The sequence below is a fragment of the Carettochelys insculpta genome, chromosome 1 (genome assembly GCF_033958435.1).
Source record: "Carettochelys insculpta isolate YL-2023 chromosome 1, ASM3395843v1, whole genome shotgun sequence".
Lineage (NCBI taxonomy): Eukaryota > Metazoa > Chordata > Testudines > Carettochelyidae > Carettochelys > Carettochelys insculpta.
Genome location: NC_134137.1, coordinates 240,537,132 through 240,551,819, shown reverse-complemented (window position 1 = coordinate 240,551,819; position 14,688 = coordinate 240,537,132). Strand labels below are relative to the sequence as shown.

The window sequence follows — 14,688 nt, the reverse complement described above, 5'->3', positions numbered from 1 at the left end:
CTGCAATATTGGAACAGTGGGTGGATTAGGGAATGGTAATGATCAGGTTTTCATCTAACAGCTGTTTAGAAGCCTGTTTGAAGTGAGCAGCCCATTTCCTAATAGGAAGGTGTCCAAAATTCTGCTAACATTATGAATGCTAATTGCATTCTTTTCACTGACTCAAGTACCAAATGGCCATGGAACCTTTGCTAACAGAGTCCATTGCTCCTGACCTCCTCATCCGTAAAGGTACTTCTTCCCAGTTGGGTTAAATCATGCTAATTCAGGCATTTTCTGTTGCTTTCATCTTGTGACCTTGCACTAACCTTAAATAAGTTGCAAACAGTGAACTAAACTTATGCTTGGAGTAACTCTCTGCAATTACACACGTGAATTAGACCCAGGAGGGGGGTCTCAAATTATTGCGAGGGACTGAGTGGTACTGGATAGATCTAAGCACAATGCAGACGTGCTGTCCCAGATTCACCTTCATGGCCCATTCTGGGAAGCATTTTCATGGGTGCGGGACAGATGGGTAGCAGTCAGTGGCACAGCATAGTTGTGGAGCATGTCATTGATCTGGGCTCTGCTCTCTTTCACTAATCTCCCCAGATGTTTCTCCTGTGCAGAAGCAGAATTTTGTATCCAGTCCCCTCCCTTCATCCCCACATTCTCTTGTTCAGTTTTTTTCTGGTCTGGTCTTGACTTTTTTGGCCCACACAAGTCGACCTTTTTTCACAGTTGTTTGGATATATTTAATGTAATTCCACCTTTCCTATATCATCATCTTCAACAACAAGCTCAGTGCCAATTGGTATCCGATGCCTCCCTCACTATTTCCTTCCATCTTTCCCTGTCCTGTGCAGAGTGACTTCGTTTCCGTAGACTAGTTCTGCACCAATCTACTATATCATCTACTCAGTCTCCCTTTCTATAGTGTAATTATATCTTCTGGTGCTTCCCTCCAAAGCAAGCCCTCGTACATCTCCTGGACACAACTACAATTTGTCTGATTCCTTGTTCTGAGAGGGTGGTGGAGGGTGGAGATGGGGAGTGCCCTTTGGTCCTGAACTCAGAGTGTCTGATTCGCTTTATCACCTATTTAAAAATATACAATCTTTCAACTCCCTTCCTCCAATTGGAAGGATTTTCTGGCTCTATTAGATCCTTATTACACAGTCCACCTGCTTGCACACATTTAATGAAGCTTTCAGCATTAGGCCTGAAAATGACTCTGCTTGTCTCTCTGTCGGCTGGAATCCCAGGGAATTACAGAATAAAAGGTGAAGCCAATTGTTTGACTACACTTGTGATTCATTCTTAAAAATAGTGAGGAGTCCACATAACTCAGTTTTGCCAAATGTATTGTCTATTCAAAGCAGTACAACACAAAGAAAAGACATTCCTACCTTCCTTCTGGGAAGCAATTCTTATCTCGTATGTTTACCTTAAACAGATTTGCTTCAGACTTAAGCATTTCAACTAGTTGAGTCTAAAAGTTACCAAACACCTTGTGCAAATACTAAAATCTACATACTTGTTCATAACAGTCCTTGAACTGGCTGTTTTGTTCCATACTTTTCTTACCTCTGTTTTGGATACCTCAGTCCAAATCACTTTCTCAACCTGTATGAAGATGACTTACCTATCCTCTATCTTGCATGTGACAAGCTTCCTATTTTAATACCAAAACTGACTTCAGCTTCACACAATATTACCTCAATATTTACATGCATATTCCTTTAATACTGTACATTGTATTACCCTTGAACATGGTGCTGCTACCTCTAACATGCATATACATGCCAATGGAATGCAGATGCCCTTGTTGTGATCTGCACATCCCACACTTGCAGTTTGAAGGGGGTTGCTTCTAGTCACCACTGCTTCCTTTCTGTGTGGATAGGCTCCCAATGGCCTTGTGCATGCACCTGCTGCCTCCATCTCTAACCCAGATCTGTGGAGTGACCTAGGTGAGAAGAAAACCTGCCAGGCACTAGTGCTCCTTGCTTCCTTTTCCAAGCGAGTTGCAGGGGTCTGAGATTTGGGTAGTCACCATATTGCTCCCATCTGCCCGTGTTGTGAGGTAGAATGGAGGGAGACACCCACCTCAGTGGGAAGGGTCTGCAGTAGGGAGACATGAGGGCAGTGCAAAGTAGACAGGTTCTCTCCATTAGTGGATCTTGAAGTGCTGTGGAATGTTCAAAATGAACAAAGAAAAAGGAATTTGGAAAATGAATATTTTCACCTGAATTGTTTTGGGCTATTTATTGTTACAGTGGTAAAGGAAAGGTTTGCAGGCAGGGGAGTGATTTATGGGGATGATGTGCCCTTTAAGCAGAATAGGAAAATAAGATTTGATTGGATCTTAAAAGCATGTATTGAAAAGGACATATATTTGTTGTTGGCATTGAATATGGTGTTTGAGGTTCCGATATCATCCTGGTTCCCTTTAAAGGAGACCTCTCTCTCTGAAAAACTTTCTGAAATATTTTTATCTTTTAACAGAATGCCTTTCTTTCTCCTCCCTACCCATATAATCCAGAGGCTGTGCCCTGAGGAGGGATATAAGTGGCCTTTCAAAGAAGCCTTCAGATAAATGCAAAAGCTACTTGAGCTCAGCTTTTCATTGGCCCTAAAAGTCCAAGGCAAGACACAATGCAAATTTTCCAGTCATAGACCATCTAGTGCAATGTGAAATTGCAATTTAGCCTACTGTCAGAAGGCTGTTGGGCTCCTTGGGATAGAAGCTGTACTTGATATTTGATGACATGATAAAAGGACCTGTGTGGTTTTTATACACAATCCTCAAGAGGTTTTGATGACCCGGTGACTATTTCTCCAGCTCTGAGGTTGATGCCAGACAGGCTGCAAGCAAGTTCAGGGAATGTCAATGTGGGGAAGGGGAAGGAATATTTCTTTAGCTGAGACCTGGCAGAACCGCATTGTGAATGTTTCAGATTAAATGTGCAAAGGAGCAACATATCTGGTTTTGATGTGCCCGAAATAACAACATAGACATGAGTCAATAAGAAAAAAAGATGAAATTAAACTAGCAAGTGCCCTTTCTCTGCCCCTCTTGTGCACATACAGACAGGCCTGTGTAGTCCAGTGGGAAAAAAAACCTTGTAGACAGATGATCATTAGTAACAACTTAGTATTTTGTGAGTGGGTGAGAAGGAATAATACAACAAAATTTGGGAAATCCTTCATTTATGCTAGTGGTGACAGGGAATATTGAGTCATTCATCAGAACCCAAGGGAATGTATGTTCAAGTGTATAAGTTTTTTTCTTCAGACAGTGTAATTCAGAATTTTTCATATTCCAAAGGCAGTATATGGATTTTAGCATAAATGTTTAACAAGAGAAATTGGGGTAAAATTGAGTGCACCGAGCCCCTGACCTCTGCATTCAAGCCTCCTTTGTACCATGATATCTAGAAAAACTAACTATCGAATTGTAGCTAGATAGGGCAGCCTTTGAGACTAATTTCTATATATCTTAATTAATTAATTTACTATATTTAGGAGAATTTGTCTGTCTGTTCAAGAACACCTCCTAAACAGTATGAGCTAGAACCACCAAATTCAGTGTACAGCTTTGTCTTCTTGTAACTTTGAGCAAGGCATGGGTTTGGTTGTGCCAGGAAAATGGGGTGTGTCTGGAATGGGATTGATTTTCACACATAGTGTACAGAAAAGAGAGAGACTCACCAGGCAGAAGAAGGGGCTGTCTGGGGGTGTTCACCCTTTCCCTGGCTGTGCATACTGTAGCTGCAGCAGCCATGGAGAGGCGCTTCTCGCCTGGCCACAACCTGCTGTGTTGAGAGAGGGCTGGAGTAGTCCTTTATCCGTGGGGCAGCCTGCATACTGAATGCCTCAGCAGCAGCTCCACTCCTGAGCAATGCTATAGATGAAGAACAAAAACAATTAATTGAGTTAAAATAACGAGAAGTCCTCTGGCACCTTACAGACTAACAGATTTTTGGAGCATAAGCTTTCTTGGGCAAAGACCACAGGACTTCTTGTTTTTGCTGTTACAAACCTCTCTGATTGAGTTAAGGATCCAAGCAATGCTGGGTAAATCTTCTAGTGTTTTTTAAAACAAGACATCCTAAAGTCAGCACTGTGACCGTTTTCCTCCTATGTCAGCCTCCTGTCCCCTTTCGCTGCTTGCTTGTCCTTTTAGTCTCCAGTTCTGCAAACTCTCATGCACATGTTTAAATTTAGGTCCGTGAGTAATCCCTTGAATTTTGACCGGACTACGCACATTCTTAAAATTAAGGAAATGCACAAGTCTTTGCAGGATCAATACCCACTAACTTTTTAAACAACGCTTTACTGTATTTCGGTACAGTGCATATTCTGGGTACTTCTACAGTATAAATAATAATTGCCAACCACCCTGCTTTTTATTTTTAGATAAATATGAGCAACTGCTTTGCATATTTGTTTTAAACATTGCGTTTTATTTAGGAATGCAGAGGGCAGTTATTTGTTGGGCAGTGGAGTGGTGAAAGTGGTGCTAAAGTAGCCCTTCAAACAGTTGTTTTTTTCATTGCAGGATCAGTGGTGGGGTTGCTGCAAAACTGGGAGGCAATGTGGCTTAGTAGCTAGAGGACTGGGCTTGGACTCGGAACACCTGGTTTCTATTCCTATATGTGCCACTGGCCTGCTGGGTGACCCTTTCATTCTGTGTTCATCAGTTGCCTCATCAGTAAAATGGGGTTAATGATCATGGTCTCCTTTTTGTAAAGAACAACAAGAAGTCCTGTGGCACCTTATAGACTAACAGATATTTTGGAGCATAAGCTTTTGTGGGCAAAGACCCGCTTCATCAGATGCATGAATGTGTGTGTGCGGGGGGGGGGATGTTTCCGGGGGGGTGGTTCCAGAGGGGTATTTAAAGAGTGGGGTCCCAGTAAAAGGGAGGGCCAGAGCTGACACTCTTTAAATACCCCTCTGGAACCCTCCCCCTCCATGCATCTGATGAAGCAGGTCTTTGCCCACGAAACCTTATGCTCCAAAATATCTGTTAGTCTATAAGGTGCCACAGGACCTCCTGCTCTTGAAGATACAGACTAACATGGCTACCTCTCTGATACTTTTTGTAAAGCTTCTTCTAAGCTCTATGGGAAGAAAGCATATAGAGGAGCTTGGTGTCATTATTTTATATCTCAGATGTGAATTACAGTCTTCTGATATCATTTTAATGAGAGGGAACTGTGTTGTACACCAGCTTACAGTGAGATTGTTGATCAATGTGGAATGTCTAGTGTGGATATGTGTTTGGTGTTCAAGAGGGTCTTTTGTATGTAGGCTTTGGTGTATAGTAATTATGTGCAGGAGCTTCTGTCTCAGAAAGCTGACCAGTGTAAAGGGAAAAGAAACCCAGTGAATAACAAGTGAATTTTATGATTTTTTTGGGGGGGCAGTTGTTATGGACATCTCAATTATGTCATAATTAACACAGTGACATACTTCTCGGGGGGTCAGAGACCAGGAGGGGAAGAGAGAGGGGGTGTTTTGAAGGACTATGCTGGCATTAAAAGGCCACCGCATCTCTCGCAATGAATTTCTGTTCCACAGCTGGGGCTTAAAGCCACTGCAGTCATATTAATGTCAGCACATTGAGCTATATTGAAGCACGGGAAGCAAGAGTCCCCTCCGGTTCAGAGCAGTGTGGCCATGGTGCTGTTCTGTGTGCAGTGCTGGAGGTCCTGGTCTTATGAGCTGCTCAGCACTGATAAGAGGAGAGCAGTGCTGAGTGCAGACACTCATGAATCTGAGTGTTGCATCAAGTATTCCGTAAGCTGCCGTGCTGAGTTCTCCATGGGGTGGCTACTGCTGCTTTTAGTGGTAAGTGAGAACTGGGGCTTTTTCTGCACAAGGAGGGGCGTCACTGTTCTTGAATAACTCCATGGGTGCAGAAGCCCTTTATTCCTAAGAGGTAACTGCTGAAATGCCGTGGCCAATGGCTGATTTTCACAAATCTTACAGAGAGAGTAATGGAGTGAAGAGACACTAGAAGATTTTTCTCAAGAACTGAGAGGGTGCGCCCGCTTTTTATCATACCAGCAGTGTTTCAGTTTCACTTGTTCTGCTCCATCATTCTGGAAGTAATTAATAGACTGTGACAGCCTGTATGAAGGGGATGATCTGTGTAGCTGTAGAGATGATGTTTAAGCAAAGACAGAAGCATGAAACCTGAAACTACTCATTCATTTTGGGTTACATTCTGTCGTGTGCAGAGTTCTGTCTCTGAATGTCTGAGAAGCATCAGGTCCTATTGGTTTAAAAAAACTATTGGAGGACACTTTTGGGTGCCAAGAGATGCTGAGCAGCTGCAGGATCTGTCTCTCTCGTGCTTATACGCAGTACCTCTTAATTACACTGTCACTATGCAGTAGCTCTTTGGATTTAACTGTTGAAATCTGCAGTGGTTTGCAAAGCTGTATAAATTTAAAAGCAGGAAGAGATTTGCAAGGAACAATCAGGATTACTTTTTATGATTGAGCCATTAATTAAATAAAACAGCTTTATGGGCAAACTAGGATCAGAAATGTAATGATCATTGAAAGAGACATTTTAAAGTGATTTAAGCTTAGGGTTACTAGCAAACAAATTAATGTGTGAAGTACATGAGTTGAAAAATAACCTCTTTTAGAGAAGTAACAGAGAAGGATCCGTGTTAGTGTATATAGTATCAAAACAAAAAAGCAGTCAAGTAGCACTTTAAAAACTAACAAAATAATTTATTAGGTGATGAGCTGTTGTGGTACAGACCCGCTTTTTCAGTCCATAGCCAGACCAGAACAGATTCAATATTTAAGGCATAGAGAACCAAAACAGTAATCAACTTTGTCAACTTTGATTACTGTTTTGGTTTTCTATGCCTTTCAATATTGAGTCTGTTCTGGTCTGGCTATGGGCTGAAGAAGTGGGTCTGTCCCATGAAAGCTCACCTAATAAACCATTTTGCTAGTCTTTAAAGTGCTACTTGACTGTTTTTTGTTCTGATCCAGAGAGTAGAACACTTGACTCTGCCTAGTGTTTTAGCTGAGAACTTGGAGTTATATTTTCCAACTTGATAGAGTTGCCATGAGGTTTTGTTTGTCCTGTTGGGTAAATTCCTTGGTATGACACATGAGTATGGTTTTGTGCCTTTGAATCTGAAATAGAAAAGCATTAAAAAAATCTAATATTGCAGAGATACAACGTTTTATAATTCATCTGCACCAGAGATTACTTTCCTGGTCCAATCAGATGTTAAAGCTGTCTGTTGCGTTGCCTGCAGTTAATTGTTTATAGGTTTTACTACAATCAGATGGGCTTTGCTCCACATTTCAGTGGTTTTACCTCCTGTTCAGCTGGTTTGTGAATGATTCATGTTGGAACCTGTAGACTCTGAAATACCCATCTATCTACGGCTCTGTGTGAGTTAGTTCCTAAGAGCCAGCTAGCAAGCGATTAATGCCTAGAATTGTAATGTTTTCATGGGCACTAGACTGTTGAGTCTTAGAAAAGAGCCACATGAGCCGTGCAATATTGCTTATGCAGTTTAAGCTTCTATGTCATTTTTCTAACAACTAAAATAGTGATGGAGCCATACGTTTCTGACGCAGAACTACAATAAGCATTACTCAAACCATTGCCTTAATGTATATATCATGATTAGTAATAGCATCCACTATTTTTATACTTTCTCTTTTTACAAGGTCAAACAAAATCACTGTAATCCAAGAAGATAAATTCCCTTTGTAAAACTGTCATAAGAACATAAGAATGGCCATACTGGGTCAGACCAAAGGTCCATCGAGCCCAGCATCCCATCTGCCGACGGTGGCCAATGCCAGGTGCCCCAGAGAAGGAGAACAGAAGACAATGATCAAGTGTCATCTACCCTTAAAATCAATCAGTAAAAAACAAGGACATTCTACAGAACAGAAGTTGTGCCAGCATTTATTGTGTTGAATGGAAGGAAAATACCTTTGCAATGATTTTTTTTTAGTGGCGTATTTTGAATATTGTAGGCCAAAACACTGCACACTGTATCAATCTATGAAGTCTTGTGCTAACTCAGGGACCCATTGAAGCCAATAAGGCTCCAGAGGTTCAGGAATCTGAATATAGGGGCTGTCTTACAGTACCAGGGCCTGCCTTTATTATTCCACGAGCTCTCTAACTTATTGACCACTGCATGTACATATACTAATGCTGATAATAAGTAACATGAATCCACAGCATAAAAGAGCATTGTGGTGACAGTCCACACTAGTTAATGAAGCTAGAAAGGGACATGCCAGCAGAGGTGAGCTTAATACGACAGGCAGCGTATCTTGTTTCTTTCTTTCTGGGCTCTTTCTGTTTTAGAGGTCTTGCCCAATTAGTGTCTTGATATTGTTAAGTGGTTGCATTTCTGATGCCTGAGTTCAGACTATTGTATTATTTCCCGTCAAAAAGCAATTGGGTTTTCCTGCATAAAAATTAAATATTTCAGATCAGAGCTGGAGGAATAACAGATTTTTGGTTTGGTTCCACAGTGTCAATTTCTGAAAATTTTTATGATGCTGCATAGGGATGTGAACCCTAAATGGATAAAGTTTACTGGGTATGATTAATGGCTGGCAGCTGGAGCACAGGACCTGCTGCGGGCAAGGGGCATTCCAACCCTCGGGCACGCCCTGGGCAGGGACACTCCAGCCTGGCCAGAGCAGCCCCTTAGAGCAGTGGGGAGGGAAGGTGGCTTTTCCAGCCTAGCCATGCTGGAGCACTGCCCTCCCCCCGACATTTAATCAGTTAACCGGTTAGATTTAACATAACTGAACGGAATTTTACATCCCTCATACTGAAACTTTGTACGTGGGTGCACAGGAGAATGTTACATGGTCTAGTGTGTAGCACAAAGCACTCATAATGTGCTTCTTTGTTAGTGGAACATGTACGGGATTTATATGCAAGCAGTCTGATGTAATGACATGATAGTCTGACACTGTAAAAAGACTACAGTGCTTAAACCAAATTGAACTCAGCAAGACTGCAGGGAGAGAAGCTGCCTGGACAGCTAAATATTCTTTGCAAAGAATATATGTTTGTTTATGTGGCTCTGTTCTGTATTTGCAGATGATCAAATGTCCTTGACATCTTATGTGGACACTCATACCAGCACACAGATGTCCTTTTCATATAAAAAAACAAACAAACCTGTTGTTAAATTTGATTTGAACTGCAATTTAATAAGCTATGCTCCATAATTGGAGGAAATACTTCTGTGGCATGAAACTCACTCACGCAGGTATTTAACTTGTGTTGCCAATATGCCAGTTGTCAGTAGGAAAGAAACAGCAAACAACTAGGGAATTGGTCAGATCACACTGAAACTGAAAGGTGGAGAGAGAGAGAGCATCTTGAAGTAAGATGCACTGCAAAGGGAATTATTTAAATTATTAACCATTTCCTCCATTGAGCCATATCCACATCTTGAACCACATCATTTTCTCCAAATAAGCAGTTTGCTTTATGATGTTTCGGTCTTGCAACTAGGCCCTGCATCCACTTCTGGCAATGCATATACTTGACATGTTTTTTCTTTTTCGTTCAGGGAAAAACAAATTATTTAAAATATTCCCAGAGAGACTATCTCATGTCCAGAAACCCTGGTGGTTTTTCTGCGGCAAAAGTGTGGGGGGATATACAAAGCTTTTTCTGTGCTCAGTAATGTCTGTCGTCTTCTTTCCAGTGCATTTCACAATTCCTTTCTGTGCTTCCTCCATCCTTTCCTATCTATTTTCTAATTGTCTTTAAGACAATGCCTTAACTCCTCTGCTGTGCCAGGGCCAGGTCTACCACCACAGAAGTGCAGAACAAAAAACCATCCTACCCTGCTTGTGTTGTTCTTTGCCTATGTTACTTTTTAGTTTTCTGAGAAACAAAAATTGGAGAGCCCATAACTTTTAGAATGCAAGAGCTATTATGCTAGACAGACTAGAGCCATTCACTGTTCTCTGAGGCTGTAACACGTATGTATAGTGTGTTTGTGATGAGAGTTAATTGTAAAGACTTTATTGATGATTTTTTAAAAAAACTAAACAATTCCAAATTAGATTTTAAAAAAAATGATGATTTTTAATTTTTTTAATCTTTTTTTAAATTCACCCTGGCTCACAGTTCAGGAAGGATGCTGATAAACTGGAGAGGGTTTAGAAGAGCACCAAGAGAATGAATAAAGGATTAAACAATATGGCTTTTAGTGATAGACTCAAGAAGCTCAGTCTATTTAGCTTAACAAAGAGAGGTTAAGGGCTGGCTTGATGACAATCTGTAAGGATCATTTTAGAGGATGAATAAAAACATAATACAGTAGACCCACGACTTACATGGGGGTTGCATTCTCACAAGCCCTGCGTAAGTCACATTTCCTGCACAACATGGTAGAGCCAGGAAAGTGACAAGGGCACCAGCCCTGGCGAGTTTCCTGGCTCCAGCCAGCAGAGGGTAGCCAGCACCGGGCGGGAGTGTGATGACATAATGAGTAGGTAAGGTAGGTAAGGCTAGAAAATTTTATTCTGTTACATTCATTGCATACCAATTGGATCTACTTGAAATTTTAAGTCTTCACTGGTTCACACTCTGTTAGTTGAACTAAATTCACAATAAGAGGGAAAAATATATCCATGTCTAACCATACAGAAGCCCAGATGCTTTAAGTTAGTGAATCAACTCTATTTGAATTATTTTCCCACACTTTGAGACTCTGTACTGTATCATATGAAACAAAGGAAAATACCAGATTTAGAAGAGATCCAAAACCAATTATCAGGTGTGCCATATCCAATTTATAAAGTGGGTCAAACAGAAACTTCACTTTCAAAGGAGGTTATTGTACAAATTAATAATTGTGGGGCTGTGGCTCAGTAATTGAAAGCACTAGCCTACTTTCAAATCTGGCCTAGGTCACAATTAAATGAGTTGAGCAGAGCGCCTCAAGTAGCACCTATTAAGCAGTTGCTGTTGATTGGCTCACGGTGGGAGTTGCCTGAGCTAACAGACTGAAAAGGCTATTGCAGAAGTCCGCTACCATGCCTGTGCCACAGAACTGTCAGATGATGGGCCATATATAGCCCTAGATAGGTATATAGATTTAGATTAACAGATAACCAGTAATAGATGAAATAGATAAGAAATCTCTGCTCAGGAGAAAGCCGGGTGAGAGAAACCAGAGGGGTGTTTGTAAAGTTTTGTGTATGCACGTAAAGGGGCTGGGGGCCCGCATGTGTGTTAGAAGCCAGACAGAGCAGTGTTTCCTGTAGGTGAGGACAGAGGACGTTGATTGGAAGTTCTAAGGAAATTTGCACAGCGTACATACATGGCTTAAATCAGTGCTTTGAGTGCTTTGCTTTGAGCTGCTTATTTTGACACTAAAAATTCTCCTACAAGTAAGGGAGGGGAGGAGCAGGCATGGTTACTAGAAATGAAAAGCAGGTTATAAAAGGTCTCACATTTACATGCTCTTTGGATCCCATTCTCTACAGATCAGAGATGCCCATATTGTGTACCTGTTGTGTAACTAAACACAGATATAGTGATCTGATGCTTAGCCCACAGGATTGGAAGCTCTGAACACTCTGATTTACTGTGGGTCTTTGGGGTAAACAACTTAACCTCTTTGGGTGCATCTATATAGCATGCTTAGCCCCAGTCTTTGGGTCCTGGGCTTTGTGTTTTTAAGTGTGTGCTTGAGCATCTACATTAGTATAAACCTGGGTTTGCAATTGTTGGACCCAGATTTGACTTGAGACAGTGGCTTGAACTGCGTTTACGCTGCAAAATGACAGGGCTTGGACCCGTGTCATAGCATGACTCTGATTCTAAGTGGTGTCCCTAGCAGTGTGCAAGGTCCTTGGTCCTGAGTGCTTTCTAACCTAAGTCAACCTGATTTGTTAATGGATAGAAGAGGGAGTTTGGGCTGAAACCTGAGTCAGAGCTCTTACACAGGATACATCTGAAATCGAATGCTCCTTGGTGTAAGGAGTCTCAGAACCTGAGTCAAATGACTCAGACTTTTGGGGCTTGAGCTATGGAGCTAAAAGTTGTAGTGTAGATGTTTATTCTCAAGCTGGAGTCCTGGGCTCTGAGACCCACTGACCTCCCCCAGTTTGCCCAGATGAATCCTTTTCTAAATCACAGGTGGTAGAAGGTTGGCCCCATAAGAAGTTGGATGTCTAAGAACTCTGCATGCTGGGGCATATTCTCAGCTGATTTGATAGAGAGTGTGGCCTGGTGGATAAGATACTCATTAGGAGGCCTGAGTTCTGCTCCTGGCCTGACAGCTGACTTATTGTGCAAACTTCCAAAAAGTCACTCTGCCTCTCTGCGCATCTGTGTCCCCTCCAGTTACTGTATTGTCTCATCTCTTGGCTGTAAACTCTTCAAGGCAGTAACTGTCTTCAGCCTCCGGACCACCTGGCTGTCCCCCTCTCCCATGTGCCTCTCATCCACTGGGGCACTAGAGCCCAACACTTCCTACTCTTTCCCTCCCTCTCTTCACTTTCCGAGTGCCACGAATTGCCTGATTCATGCTTGTGGTCCCACCCCTCACTCCCAGAGCTGGGTGCTGCAAACAGCCGTTCACAGCGGTTCAAGCTCTGGGAGAGAGAAGGGAAAGAAGTGGGAATGGAGCACCAGTCAGACGGTTGATGGCACTCCAAAAGTGGTAGGAAGCACGGGGAAGGTGTAAGAAGTGTGGACTTTAGCGCCCTGGAGCATGAGAGGCACATGGAGGAAGGGGAGGCAGACAGGGCCACAGGTGCAGCACCAGTGGCCTGCAGGCTGCCCCACACTGACCTCAAGGCTGCAACGTGGAGCAAGCTAGGCACTGTCCATACACACAGTAAGAGGCACAGCTGCAGCTCACTGAGATGAAGGATGGCTGCTCATGCAGCCCATTTGCTATTCTTTGTTTCCCATTGCTGCTGTAGGTACTATACTTCCATGTAACCTTAGCCTCTGTATTAATATTATTAAATTTAGGTTGTGCAATTTCGTGAGTTTGCATAGTCCATGTTCAAATCTCCATTTAAAATAAATAAATAACCTTTACAGTTGTTGCTGATTGGCCTGCTGTAGGAGCTGTCTCAGCTAATAGATTGAAGAGGCTATTACGGATGTCAGCTACCATGGCCTGATGGGTTCTACTAATAGCTCCTCAAGGCTGCACTGTTTCTGATTCAGACTTCCCAGCATCTAATCACTTGCTCTGTTACTGCTTCCCCACAGGTACCTCCTGCAGGAAGCCAGACGGAAGATAGTGAGAAAGAACACCATGTCTTCAATTGCAGCTTATTACAATGGAAAAACCGTACTCATCACAGGAGCCACGGGCTTCATGGGCAAAGTACTGATGGAAAAGTTACTGCGCTCCAGCCCTGATGTGGAAGCTGTTTATATCCTTGTGAGGCCAAAGGCAGGACAATCAATGCAGGAAAGAGTAGCAAATATGGTGAAATCCAAGGTAGGTTGTTGCATTTTATTGAGGAATTTAAACTGAAATCCAGAGGGCAATTAAACATGTATACTAGACGACTACATACATTTCATCTGCTGAAGACAATAAAGCTCACATAGGTTTAGTATGGAAGAAATAAGCTGTGCACAGAACACTTTAATGGTATATGGTATTTGAAAGCCATTCAGTTTTTCCTTTATTATTTTCCATATTTAAAAAAAAAAATTTCCAAGGAAAAAAGCATGTGACGTAAGTAAGTCCTCATGGGATCTCCCTGCCCTGCTCAGGGATGCTGAACCACCATAACAGCAACAGGTACTAACAACAATCATGATGCTTGTTTTCACTCCTGAGGCACAACAAGAAGGGTGATAACCTGTTGTGAGGGCTTATAGTTCATTCAAATCCCGCTGACGATCAGTTCCAATTACAGCATCAGTCTTACTTGTGAAACATTAAACATACTGTGAAGCATTCATTTACAGAAGATGTATCAAAGCTACAAGTAACAATGAGAGGAAAATATAGAGCAGGCTTTCCCAGCCTATGGGTTGGGACCCAAACTTGGGTCGCCATTACATTTTGTAAGGATTGCCAGCTGGGTGGCTCCAAGCCACATGTGGGTCTTTAAGGAGTCACTTGTGACTCTCACTGCTACTGCCTGACTCCTCCTCCAGCTCTCAGTCCCTGCCCTACCTTGCCACACTGAAATGGAACTCAATTTAATTGGTTTAACAGCCGGCAGGAGGGATCCAGCCATTAAACCAATTAAACTGAGTCCCATTTCAGCGTCGCAGGGCAGGGAACTGCCCACGCTGTGGGTGGAGGAAGGGAGTAATAGGACTGGGGGGAGCCACGCAGAGGAGACAGCGACGGCCTGGTGAAAGAGCAGCAGTGACAATGTGCAGAGCTCATGTGTGGTAGGTGGGGGAGGCGTTTCGCGGCTGAGAGGGGTTTAAGCCAGGGGGCTGAGGGGTGCATTTTTCTCAGGGGAGAAACCCCTCCATTTTGAATTGCTTTGGGTCACAAAATCTTACTGAAGTCTCAAAATGGGTCACCGTCTCAAAATGGTTGGGAACCGCTGGTTTAGAATATCTACAACTCTGTTGTGGACAAAACTATCCAAAAGAATGCTATTCGATATTTCACTGGGAGTGCCCAAGGAGTCATAAGGACTTAACAACAGGCCTAGAAGGAGGAAG

At 42.5% G+C, this 14,688-nt stretch overlaps 1 protein-coding gene across 4 annotated transcripts in view; it reads left to right on the top strand.

The window, feature by feature from the left end:
- FAR2 (fatty acyl-CoA reductase 2) overlaps positions 1 to 14,688 on the top strand; it is a 205,132-nt gene that overhangs the window by 82,577 nt on the left and 107,867 nt on the right. For all 4 annotated transcript variants that reach the window (XM_075003113.1, XM_075003120.1, XM_075003130.1 and 1 more), the window contains exon 2: positions 13,258 to 13,492. In XM_075003113.1, the coding sequence (XP_074859214.1) occupies positions 13,304 to 13,492 (189 nt within the window). In that variant the 5' untranslated portion in view covers positions 13,258 to 13,303. The remainder of the gene's footprint in view (positions 1 to 13,257; positions 13,493 to 14,688) is intronic.